At 33.5% G+C, this 12877-nt stretch overlaps 1 protein-coding gene across 6 annotated transcripts in view; it reads left to right on the forward strand.

The window, feature by feature from the left end:
• Positions 1-311: 311 nt before the first annotated feature.
• Positions 312-12877, forward strand: part of Hnf4 (Hepatocyte nuclear factor 4) — a 39927-nt gene continuing 27361 nt past the window's right edge. The window contains exons 1-2 of one of the 6 annotated variants that reach the window (XM_087408884.1): positions 312-703; positions 2996-3662. In XM_087408884.1, coding sequence (XP_087265010.1) covers positions 3572-3662 — 91 coding nt within the window. In that variant the 5' untranslated portion in view covers positions 312-703; positions 2996-3571. Of the gene's footprint in view, positions 704-723; positions 3663-12134; positions 12804-12877 lie in introns of those variants that run through there. The other 5 variants (XM_011064103.2, XM_011064102.2, XM_011064105.2 and 2 more) reach the window with 5 other exon arrangements.

Below are 12877 nucleotides of genomic sequence, written 5' to 3' on the forward strand. Positions count from 1 at the left end.
CCGATTCAAATAGAACGTAAGTCATCAAAATGATGTTAAAATAACTACAAAATTATCACTATTAAATATCACTTTTCAATCATTTACTATTTCATTTTAACGTTATTGTGCGACAATTATTCTGCTTGGGGATTATCGCCTCGACGACGATTTTCGAAAGGATCCCGCGCGTGTGTTCCACATGTATCTTCGTTGATGCTCGGCGCACGTTTGAGGAAAAAAAAAGGAAGAAAACATCGGCGTCGCGCGGGGCGCGCGACGCTACGCGACGCGGCAGTGCGCGCCGCGATCTCGCGGCAGTCCGCACCGTCCGTAGTAGATCCGGCGCTTTCCGGCCGGGCGGACTTTACGAGTCGTTCGTGTATCGTTGCGTCGTCCGCAGGGAGCGGATGCAAGCGCATGCGCGCAATCGCGTCTTCCGTTTACGCATCCGTTGCGCGCGAGGGAGCCGAATTGGAAGAGGCGATTTCGCGCGAAGGAAGCGACAGAAAGGAGCAGAAGGATATCGTGTGCCGAGAGAATAGTCAGCATGGCGAGCGCGCGCGCGCGTCTCCGACACAAACGCACAACAGGTGTCACTTGCGCCGGGCGCCGTCGCTGACTGATTGTGAGTGAGAACGCTAGAACGGTGCGCGTGGCACTTGGCAAGACGGACAGACAGACGGACGAAGAGGGCGCCGCGATCGTCGATTGGTCCAATCAGGTTAGAACTCTCTCTCTCTCTCTCTCTCTCTCTCTCTCTCTCTCTCTCTCTCTCTCTCGCTTTAATTTTGATTTGTTTTTATTTTATTTTATTTTTTTATACTAAGGCTTTTAGAGGCCGTGCATTTCTATGTTGATATTATGTAATTTCGTTATTTTATACGCGGCGTGTGATATATCAGGGAGGATGAGGGTAGATAGGATGTCAGGAAGTACCAGATATTTTCTTCTCAGTATATTATATCCTTCGAGATTTTTAATGACAGTCAGTACTGTTATAATGTTGCCGTTGCGCAAATATTATACACGATAAAAACGCTGCAATAGTACATAACATGATACCGCGAACTCAAGCAGAACAATAAGTCGCGACAACATCAATATAACGTTAAAATGAATTGTAAATAATTAAGGCTCGGTTGTTCCATCTTTTGTTAAATTTTATCTGTTGGGTCTCTAAATGAATTGAAAATAATTAAGTTACTTTAGTTACACATTTTGGAGTTATTTCGATGTCATGTTGGAAATTGTTAAAAGTAAAGTCTGAGACATAACTGAAAAGCGTAGAGGTATCCCTATTGTTTTTGCTTTCGAATTGTGTATCAAGCTTTATAGATTCGGTGTAAAAAGATTTTTAAATTCTCAGGAAAATTTGAATTAAATAAAACTTTTCTGTCATTTGAATGAATGAAAGAAGGTCCGGATATGTTTTGATGAAAATTCTATTCATTGAAAAGAAAATTGAGCGGTAAGTTATTAAATAGATTTAAATTGATCGCGACACATAGAATTATTTAGCATTTTATCTCACAATCAGATCCGTTTTGAAATATCTTCCAGTTCGTCGAAAATGTTAACTGCTTTTGAAATTGTTCGTTTCATTTTAGTCACTATTGCAGTTTCTAAAGTTGTCTCCCGACGACAATTATTCATGGTGGTATTTAATCCTCTTTACATGATCAGGATTGTAACAATAGAAACGCGCAACTGCATTCATACTTCTCGTACTTCAATGATTTTTTTTTAAATAACGAGCTGCTTTCTGTTCTCTGTGAATACGCCTCTGCATGGACGTTGCTTTATATCAGGAATTTGTATCTTAGTTTCGTAAAAGCAACAAGAATCATATGACGATATGGCGAATTAATCTTAATTAAGTTAGTAGATATTATTATATTAAATGGAATTTGACTTTTTACTTAAAACTATTTTTATTATATAAAAATAGTTTTTATTATATAAAATTTCTAAACATATTTTAAGTCTTTTATTTTCTCGTTTTTAAACACATATTTTTTAAAATAAAAGAATATTGTTAATATCTCAGCATCGATTTCTTTAAAAAAATTTTTAATTTCCTTATTTTTTTATTATAAGGTTCAAAAAAAAGTTTTGAAAAATATTCGAAAATATGCAATGTTCGAATGAGATTACCGATAGGTAATAAAGAAACAAAAAATCAGATGCCTGTGACGTGTTCAGATTACTGTCCACAAATTAGTGGGTAGTTCATATAATTTTATACAACAAAACACAAATAATATTTATTAACTTTTATCTGTATAATTGTCGGTGACATAAGTATAATCAAAAACTAACGATGTCTTAGCAATCGAAGAGAACGAACTAGTTTCTCGATTTATTTTAAATTGTTAGTCAGACAGAATAACAAGAGAACAAAACAAAAAAAGAGACGTAACAATCTATTCACTTTTCCTTGCTCTTCTTATCTAAATTAATTCATTGCTCTTCTTATCTTGATAAAATTTAATCTCGATAAAACTTGGACGATTCCTATATTTGATAAATTAATTCCTATTAAGATTGACTTAATGTATGTGTTTGCGAATAAAGCTACCTTTAAAATCAAAGAAATTCAGATAGCATTGATTTTCAAAATATTTTTTTATCTATCACGTTCAGTATGGACGTTATGTGCATCTCTAATTTCAGTGCAGTCAAATATTACATATTTACTGCGAAAAGTACGAAGCGTTACAAAACTTTCTAGATAAATTGCGAGTCGATTCGTATTTATATCTTGACTATTTTAGACGTTTTAATTTTAACTTGTTTAGATCGCGCCCTCTCTGTTGCTACCTGTTTATACTCGTCAAAGAGAAATAAAGAGCGAGAAAGAGAGAGTAAAGAGAAATAGAGAGAGAGAGAGAGAGAGAGAGAGAGAGAGAGAGAGAGAGAGAGAGAGGAGAAATTTTATTTGTATAACGTTGCAATACGTTCTTATCGAAAGCTGAAATCGTTATCAATTGCAAGAATTATCTTCCAAATTTAGGTTCGCGATTTGTGCCTTCTTCAAATTCTACTTGTGCGGGATTGAATTAATCTGATACGCGCGCGATCGCGCTCGATCGATCGATATTGCCGGGTGTGTATGCGCGCGCGCAAGATCGATCGAGGCGTGTTTAAATCACGCTTCGATTTGCTGCTTCTCATCCCTTCCGCTCGTGGTGTTTGTTTTCTAATCTCACCGAAAGTGACGATTAAACGACGGGTCGCAGATAGCGCGGAGACGCGGTTGCGCCGCGGTAACACACGCGATATTTCCAAAATAGCCGGGACGGTAGCCGCTCCGGTGAGAGAGAGCGAACGGCACGAAGTGAGGCGCGAAGTACGGCCCAACCCCTTACGCGTGTGAAGCGCCGAGCGCATCAGCTGGGCACGCGTTCGCTCCTACTTCAGGCGTAATCGCGACGCGCGCCAGCGGGCGCTGTGATTCGCGATTCGCGTTGATGGACGGCCGGTCCTGAACGGTATTCGAGATATCCGCGCGACCTTTATATCGATCTTTATCGGCCTTGACAGTTGATGGTGTAGCGGGGCAAGTGGTGGGGGTGATTCTGACCTTGACATGGAGGGCCACGACGTCCAGGAACTGATGGCTGTCAAGAACAGCGTGATCGTCAGGGGCGGACATCCGCTTTGTTCCCCCTCGAACGGTGGTGAGTACTTCCACGAATGAATCTGCGATGTAATGAACAGTCATTCATGGCGAACGATTCCCAAGCAGAACAAATCATGATAACGCTAAAATGATATTAAAATTAATTGTCACTGATCGAAAGGACGTGATTTTCTAATATAATTATATTTTGGAGAGCTATTTTGATATTATTTTGATGTCATCATGACTTTTTGTTCTGTCTGAGTTTAATTGCGATTTAGTTGACGGGGTTTGCAACTTTAGATATCTGACAGTTTTTAAATAGCACATTTTATTTATCATCTCTGCACTTATTATCTACATAGAATATCCAAACGTATATATGCGCATGCAACTATTTTAAAAACCTATTTTAAAACTGATAATATTATTTACAGCGAATATATACAATAAGTTTTCTCATTGAAAACTATCATTTGTTTAATTTTATTTTCTCAACACGTTTAGTGTTTCGAAACGAGACGAGAACCGAGTTACCTGCATTTCACAGAAATTGGGGACGTGCCCAAAATATACAAATCTTGTCGATCAACTTCAAAAACCGAGTATATACTCCCGCGAGTTCCGCGGCAATGATTTGGCAAACTCTCCGTATATCGTCTCGTTTCGTTGCCGCAAATAGCTCATTGCGAAGGACAATCGCTCGGAGGGAAAAAAACGGCCGGTACGCTCGCGTACAAAAATCGGGAAGCCAAGGAGGAGTACGTCCCGTCGTCTATTACGCAATCGGTTGCAGACACGCACATTCTGTACCGACGATTGTGCATAAAAATTTGCGCGGGTTGAACAAGCCGTGCTCGAGATAAGGTCACGCCGGTCATGCTGTAGATAACCCAGGGACCTCGACTGCGCAGTATCAAAATGGCGGCCAGTCTCGTAATCGATTGCGCTGCATGAATCGTCGACACCTTAAAAAAATGTTTAATGATCTGTTGACAAGTCTCGGAAAAGTTGACGCTAAATGAAACAAGCGGATATTCAAAGTTCGTGATTAACGATATAAAGACAGTACTTCAAAATGGCGACTAGTCCAGTAATCGACTGTAACGCGTAAATTGTCAGCATCTTAAAAAAGGATCTTAACGATCTGTTTATAATCTTGGAAATGCTGACGTTAAATGAAATGGACAAAGATTGATCATTAATAATGAAAATTATGTTTTAAAATAGCGATCGTCTTGATATAATCGATTGTATCCGCGAGAATTATCGATATTTTATAAAAGCAAGAAAATTACTACTGACCATCGATTAATAATAATGCCATATAATTTACTAGCAGGCATTTTATATTTAAAAAAACATTTAACCGAATCGTTTTATATACTGTTTAAAAGCGTAGAAAAATTTTATTTATATAAAAACGTTATTAACGTCTTATCAATATTTTTATAACGTTTATTAAATAATTTTAAAAATATTAAGTTTTAAACATTTATTTTGAACGTAACTGCTATGTCGCTTGAATAACAATTATTATTTGATCAGAGATCGAGTGATTTTTACAATGGCCAAATGAAGTACCACTTTGTAAACGACATTGTATTATATGTACATATTCTGAGGAAATGATTTTAAAGTATTTATTCGTTCGTCAATAGACATGATGATAAAGTAAAAAAGAGAATCGCTTGCGCTCGTGCAGTCGCTATTAAGTATTACATTATAATACTTGATGTTATTATCGGCGGGAATGAATTTATACATGTACTGAGACTATTTATTCGACCGACAAGTTTTTTTTTGTGTTATTACGATTACCGACGATATTATTTCTTTGCGCGTAATGTTGTTTATATAAGTCAGGAAAGTATAAATAATTGCATTATGATGGTATAAAGGTGTCTGAAAATCTTTTAATTTAATTAATCGATTCTCGATTTTTGCTTAAAAAAAGATCTTTTTTTCAATGTGAACTTTATAATAAATAATAATTATTTTATAAATAATTTTTGATATATGTTTTGGTAGAGTCGCGTGCGATTGGAACACAAAGTGCGTCGCAATAATATACTTCGCTCGAATCGTACTTGCGATAATTGTTTTATTGCACCAAGTCAATTGATTAACGGTAATTCATCGATGGCGCGTCTTGGTCGAAGCACGTGGCACTCGCGCGTGGTTATTTCCATGATTTGCGCGACGGGAATATCACGTATGAAGAAGCATGTTTACGTGAGATAACGTCTAAAGAAATAGGGAAATATGAAGAAGTGTTCGTTGCTAGCGTATTCGCGAGCGCATGTTGCTTTTTTTATATCTCTTTTAATCAGAAATACTCATCGCGAACAAACGGTATCTCAACTATTCTTTTTATATTATATTACCATAATGGTTGACTCAGCGTTTTTATCCTAATGCTAATAACGAAGCGTTTTTAAATAGCAAAGATGTGTGCTAAACGAAGGCTAGAATATGTACATACATAAGCACTTCTTTTTTCGGAAAAAAAAAAAGACTTCACGTTTAAGCACTCTCAGGCACTTAGACGTCCGAGGACGAGAATGATCCGGCGGCCATGGATGAATCGTCTTGAACGGATTTCGCTTGTCAGTGAATCGCGACACGTTTTGACTGCATGACAAATCGAAGGTTGCATCCTCGGCGTGTCGTATCAGTGGTTATAATAACGTTATAAGCAAACCGCGCCGCGGTTGAAGAGGTCAGTTGATAACCCGCAGCAAAGAGGAAAGAGCTTTTACGACTGTCGAGATTGTCTAACTCCATTGATTTGACGCATTCTAATTTCTAATCATACCTATATCTAAGAGCATATTCACTCAAAGTGGAAAAGCAGAATGTGGAAAAACGGAAATCCTAATCAGAAGTCGAAAGAGAAAAGTTCGAGAAAGAAAGATGTATGTATGTATTAACTGTTAATAAAGCAATATTTATTAACTTAAACAACTTCTGCTTTTCCGCATTTTGTTTTTCCTTATTTTACTTTTTCACTTTTAATATGAATGTGTCCTAATAGTAGACGGAAGAAATCACTGATATTAAGCGAGACGATATCGTGAATAGAAACTTTTTCATTTTTACCGTTACACGTATCTACGTATTAATTATTATACAAGTCTACCAATGTGTTAAAGACCATGTGCATTGATAATCGGATCTATAATATAGAGTGGCACATGAAATATCGTATCATTTAATTATTTCATATTTGAACTACTGTGTTTAATACAAATCCTGTACTCTGAAAATCCTGTACTCTGTTAGATGTGACACGAGTCAAAACTGGATGAAGGTAAAAATGCATACACATTGAAAAAAAATTTACTAAATCTTAACACATATATAATATTAATATAATATTAAGTTATTTACTTACAGTAAATAAACATTTATTCAATTTGAAAAGTATTAGTTAAAATGGGTCTTGTACCAAATATAAATATATATTTATATTTAATAAATATTTACATTCAATTAAAATTATTCAAAGCAATATTTATTAAAATTTAGTATTTTTTTCAGTGACTAGTTTGTGAAATGCAGATTGGTGCATCATTGCCATATCACGTCCTTTTGCATAGAATATTTATTTTTAACAAAATTGATATAGAACTGAAATAGAATTAATTACCAAACCTTGGAAAATTATCTCTAATAGATAACATTCAATATGACTGTTTTGTCTTAAAACTTCTTGGAAATACGTCTTTATGTTCGATTATATTTTTTGATACAAATCTTCAGATAATGCACAGTACACCTGCACGATGTAGATGAAAACATCTCCAAGTTTCTATTACACTCTTTATTTCTGCGAAAAATAATATAATTTTCATTTTACGTTCAACTTTTTAACTCAATCGTCATTTTACAAAGTATGTGTGTTTTCATCTTTCACTGGCTCGTGCCATACAGAATTTTTATGAATTAGTAAAGCATTTGGTCACACAGTTAAAAAAAAAACCGATACAAGTATATTGTAATGAAATAATTAAATTTCATGCGTCACCCTGTATGTCCTGTTTATATAGGATATCTTTGAAAAAATGTTCGAGAAAGCAATGATTCTTCGAGAAGAAATAAATTAAAGATGTAGAATAAGTTTTAAAATTGAATGATTAAAAAATGTGGAGTTTTTTTAACATAAATATCACGTTTTTGAAAAAAATTATTTTGAAAATTAATTACAATGTTTGGACTAAATCGTGTATCAAAGATAATTAAAGATAAAATAACGAGTATGATAAAAATTCTGTAAGTCTTATATGCATAAACTTACAATAGAAAATGACACTCTTGTATAATTCATCAAAGTTTCTATCATATATTTTTTTCGATATTATTTAATTTAAATTCTGCTTTTCTTGTTATAATCTGAGTACCTAAATATAGGAAATGAAAGTATTTGCGCATGATAAATATTTGAAAGAAGTTGTATAAGGTAGATCATTTTAATATATCATATCAAATACCATATTTCGGATTATCATAGAAAAAATATTTTAAGTTCGTGTAAATATTTTGTAAACTATACATTTTTTTGTAGCTTTTTACCTTAATATCTTTATATGTAGAATAGCTAGAGAAACACACTAAATTATGAAAAAAAGATTTATATAATTCCATTAAAAAAATATCAATAACATTTATATTTAATTTATATGTAATTATATAATATTCTTTTATAAAAATTTTTTTTGCATTGTTCTCGGCCTCTATTGTTTTCAAAAGCTTCTTATTTTTCTTTTTCGACCTATTAGAGATAAGCGGCCTAGCCGATAAACTCGCACCATGCTATCGTTAATGATTAGACCATTATCGCCAGATTATATATTTCCCTCGATTGCCAAGTTTTGAACACTTGTTATTCACTTGCATCTCTAAATTGCAAAAGATATGGAGGACATATTTTAAAGGAAGATGACGAAATAGATTATCTCTTAACAACAGTAAATTTCCATAGATCAAATGCGTGTTTTACCACATGTTCCAAAAATACTGGTATAATAACACATTTATTCCGAGCGCAAGTATTCCGCGCGTCACAAAACTGTGAAGATTTTCGAAATTATTACATGTTATGTAAATGAAAAATTAAAATAAATGTATCCACAAATTTTTCTATAATGTAATTTCATCCAAATTGCCGTTCAAAATTTTTTAAATAGTAAAATTGATGATATTTAAAAGAATATTTAAGAAATTAATTGGAAATTGTTTAAATAAACCTTTCTCTAGAGGGAATTACAAAATAAAATCACTAGTTTTTATTTTTATTTCACTTTACAGTGTTTCATAATTTGCATCTGTTACTGCATGCAATAGTCGTTAAAAAAACACAGTGAAAATCCATTTCTTTTGTTGGTCAACCAAAATTCTATCAAAAGAAATATATTATTATGTAAAGTACATCGATTGACGTCGTTCTTTTTAGACGAACGTTTGCGAACAGCGATTCTCATTCTCATATACATTATATACTATATGAGGTGCGCGGTTCACGTATGTCCGTCTAAAGAACAATGTTGATTGGATAAATTTTATATAATAATATCTCTTTTATTAAATATTGGAGGAAAAAATAAGACTTTTTAATTTATTTTTGTTAAGGAAAAACATCATATAATTAATAGGCATGAAATATCTTATAGACTTGCTACTTCATAAGTTTTATATAAATATTTTTACATATATTTGTATTTTAAATTATGCATATAAATTAAACAAAAAAATCTTAATGCAGTTAAATAACATCTTTTTTTATACAAAGCTTAAAGAATATATTTTTTATCCATGATGATCGCAATCACTCGTAATCGTGTTTTTCTGTTAGATATAGTACGTTAACTATTAAATGTGACATTAATGATTCTTTTGTTATCAGTATTAATTATTTCTTGTCGCAATGATATTGTAAAGTGTAGCAGATCTGATACGAAAATAAGCGAGACGATTTCACTGGAAAAACTTATCTGTTTTCCTCCGTTTAATAATAATGCATATATATGTATATATACCGCTGCGGGTACATAATGCATTATAATTTTTTTTACAAACTATTGATCAGAATCGTCTTTAATCACATAATTGATAATAGATTTGCATGCGAGAGCATATATAGCATACATTAGATACGTGCTCGCACCTTATTCTAATGAAAGCACTTTAATGTCCTTCGCGCGTTACTAAAAAAAATATGCAAAACGTCATGACACTGCTAGGCATATGAAACTATGGGTCATACGTGACTCGCAATTATTAACAGATATTTTAATGACAGTTTCCTTGATTTTGAGTCTGTCTTTCTTCACAGAGATAACGTTCCTTATCCTATCGCGATGTCTGTATATTTATCATTGCATTTTTCTTGGCTAAAAAAAATCTGAAATGAGAAATCTTTCTTCGAAGATATAAAGGAATCTACAGAACCGGAGAAATTCAGAGAATTCTTTGCGTGAGAGAGAGAGAGAGAGAGAGAGAGAGAGAGAGAGAAAGATTTAAGAAATTAAATTATTAAAAATGTACACGATGTGACAAATTTTTTTTTTGAATGCGTTGTGTGTTCAACACGTCGTGTAGGTATGCGATGGTAAAAAAAAGATGAAGAAGACGGCGAAGGTTAAAGAGACCTATTGACCTCTTGCAGCTTCCGAGAATAGATATACTCGCGGATATTATGCAGTGTTACGTATATATGTTGACTTATAACGCCGACATTATTTTCGCTTAATAGGAAACGTATCGCAATTTGCGGTCTCAAACACGTCTATCGGGGGAACATGAATGCATGACGTCAATCTGTTTGAATTTGGAAAAATGCAGCGAGGGATTTGTAGGATGTGACAAATTGTCTTAAAAGTTAAGATTTACATGTAATATGACGCACTGCCATTTTTGTCGCAACTGCCGTCGATCCTGATTATAATAAAGGCGTAAACTTGAAGCACAATTATTATGTTAGGATAGGTCACCTCGTTATATTATATCATTACAAACTCTTATTACATCTTATTACATATTTTATACGAGCTGCTTGTGTAACGTCTCGAATACAGATAAACGTGACTCATTGATACTATTTATACAATTATTGCTATAATTGCAATTTTTTAATTCAAATGAAGCTGTCGTAAAAAAAAACTGTAAAAAATATCGACAATTACACGTACAAATTTAGCGAGGAAAACATTAGATTTCTTTGAAATTGCTACGTCTAAACGGGGCTAATAAATGTTTTGCGAATCTTTCGGAGTGGGAAGGAGCGGAGAAGAGAAGGGATACGGAAGAAATTGATAAAATGATATCTTGCTTCGGAGAAACACTTATGAAACATACAAAAACTTTTAAAGAGACATTGAGAAATGAAATATTGTTTTGTCGCAAAGGGGAAACTGGTATGACAGGTGTACTATGGCAAAAAATCATGACGAGCATTTACTTCGTCGACCTGGTTGCAGCAGATGCCAATCTATCGTATACTGATTGCCATGTTTTTCTCGAATTATCATCATTTACATAATCTTACTAGCCATCATTGTACATACGAAATGATACGCATCGTCGATGATTCTTATCGTATTTGATGCAATCCGTGCGATAATATCTAGCATTATAGACATAGAAACATGCGTGTCCTCTTTCAGCATGAACTAATGATGAAACTTTTAACATAATAAGATACAATTTTGTAATATATTTTTATTTTCTCATTTGAACAATATGTTATAATTCTTTAGGTTATTAAAGGATAAGTTTTGTTTTAATAAATTGTTATTAATACAATATTTACCTTGTCGAAAATATTAATACTTTTATTAAAATAATTTTTACATAATATTAAAAAGAATAATAATATTTTGAAGTATTTCTAGAGATGATGGAAAAATACTAGAATTTTAGGGTAAAAAACTCGGAAATTAATGATTTTTTTCCTTCGGCTTTGAGTTTTTTACTTGGATATTTTTTTTTAGATCATTTATGTTTGTTCGCCTTACTTGAAACCCCCAAAATTTTTGCACTTAAAGTGATATGATTAGAAAAATAGATTCGAGCATTGAAAAAAGAGAAAGCACAGATGCTGAATGCAAAGAGTGCAAGCAATGTAAACACACCTATTAACCTATTATCAATTCATCAAGAATTGCAACAGCCAATAATACATATTTCTGCTTTGATATAAAATTATAAAAACAAAAGTATTAAAAAGTATCGAAATAACAAGAAAAATGAATTCTATTTCTTCTTCTACATATTTAACATGAATTTCATATATTTTTTCGCGAATTTTATATAATTTGGTCAAAAATACCGTTTTTTTACGTTATCTTTAAATATTTCCTCGAAAATGGTATCTACTAAAGATATTTGATATTAGTTAACTAATAAAATATTTAGAAATTTTATCAAATAAGAATTAAAAATACAATTGTATTTTACTAAAGACTTAAATTGTCTTTAATTTTAAAGATAAATGTTTTCTAGAAAAAAAATTCTTTTCTTAAGATATTTGCTTTTATTATATTTATGCCGTTAATCCGTTTCCATTATTCACACTCTATTTATCTTTTTTTGCGAAGATTACCGATTAATCATCCTTCCCTTCTTTCTCTATTTCTCTAATTGTTTTGTAGGAAAACATTCTGACGAACCTAATGCATTATATGTGCATAAGTATAACGACAAGCAGGACAAGATTAGATTATCAGTTCCGAGTCGTCCTCCCCTCCTGTCCGCTTCTTCTTTCCCACTGCGAGCACCGTTTACCCCAGCGATCTCTCAAAACGAAAAATTCTATCTCGCACTTTAGTGCGTCTGTCGAGATCAAACCGTCGTGTACAACTTCTCCGTGACTTCGCATATAACTCTTCTCCGGAGTTATATTCTCGACACCGAGTGACATCGCTGGGTCATATTGATGATTAGGAGCTAGGATCCGCGTAACGACAATGTATCACACATTGTACGCCGCAAACGCACTACTGTGAAACGCATATACTAGTGCTCGCGCATTGCGACGATTCATCTACAATTCGAGAGTGGTCTCATTATTCCGTAACAATTGCTGCTGCAAAACGCAAGGAAAAAGAACGCTCTGCGATGAAGCTCGATGAAGCCTTTCCCTTCGATATAATCGACCAGCCCGATCTGGATTTCAATACGTGTGAATATCTCGGGATTTGTAAGTACTTTTGTATAATAATATTAGAAAACGTGATTTTTTTCGGAAATTACATGTAAAGATTTTATTTAACA

The sequence above is a fragment of the Acromyrmex echinatior genome, chromosome 8 (genome assembly GCF_024713525.1).
Source record: "Acromyrmex echinatior isolate Ae372 chromosome 8, ASM2471352v2, whole genome shotgun sequence".
NCBI classification, from domain to species: Eukaryota; Metazoa; Arthropoda; class Insecta; order Hymenoptera; family Formicidae; genus Acromyrmex; species Acromyrmex echinatior.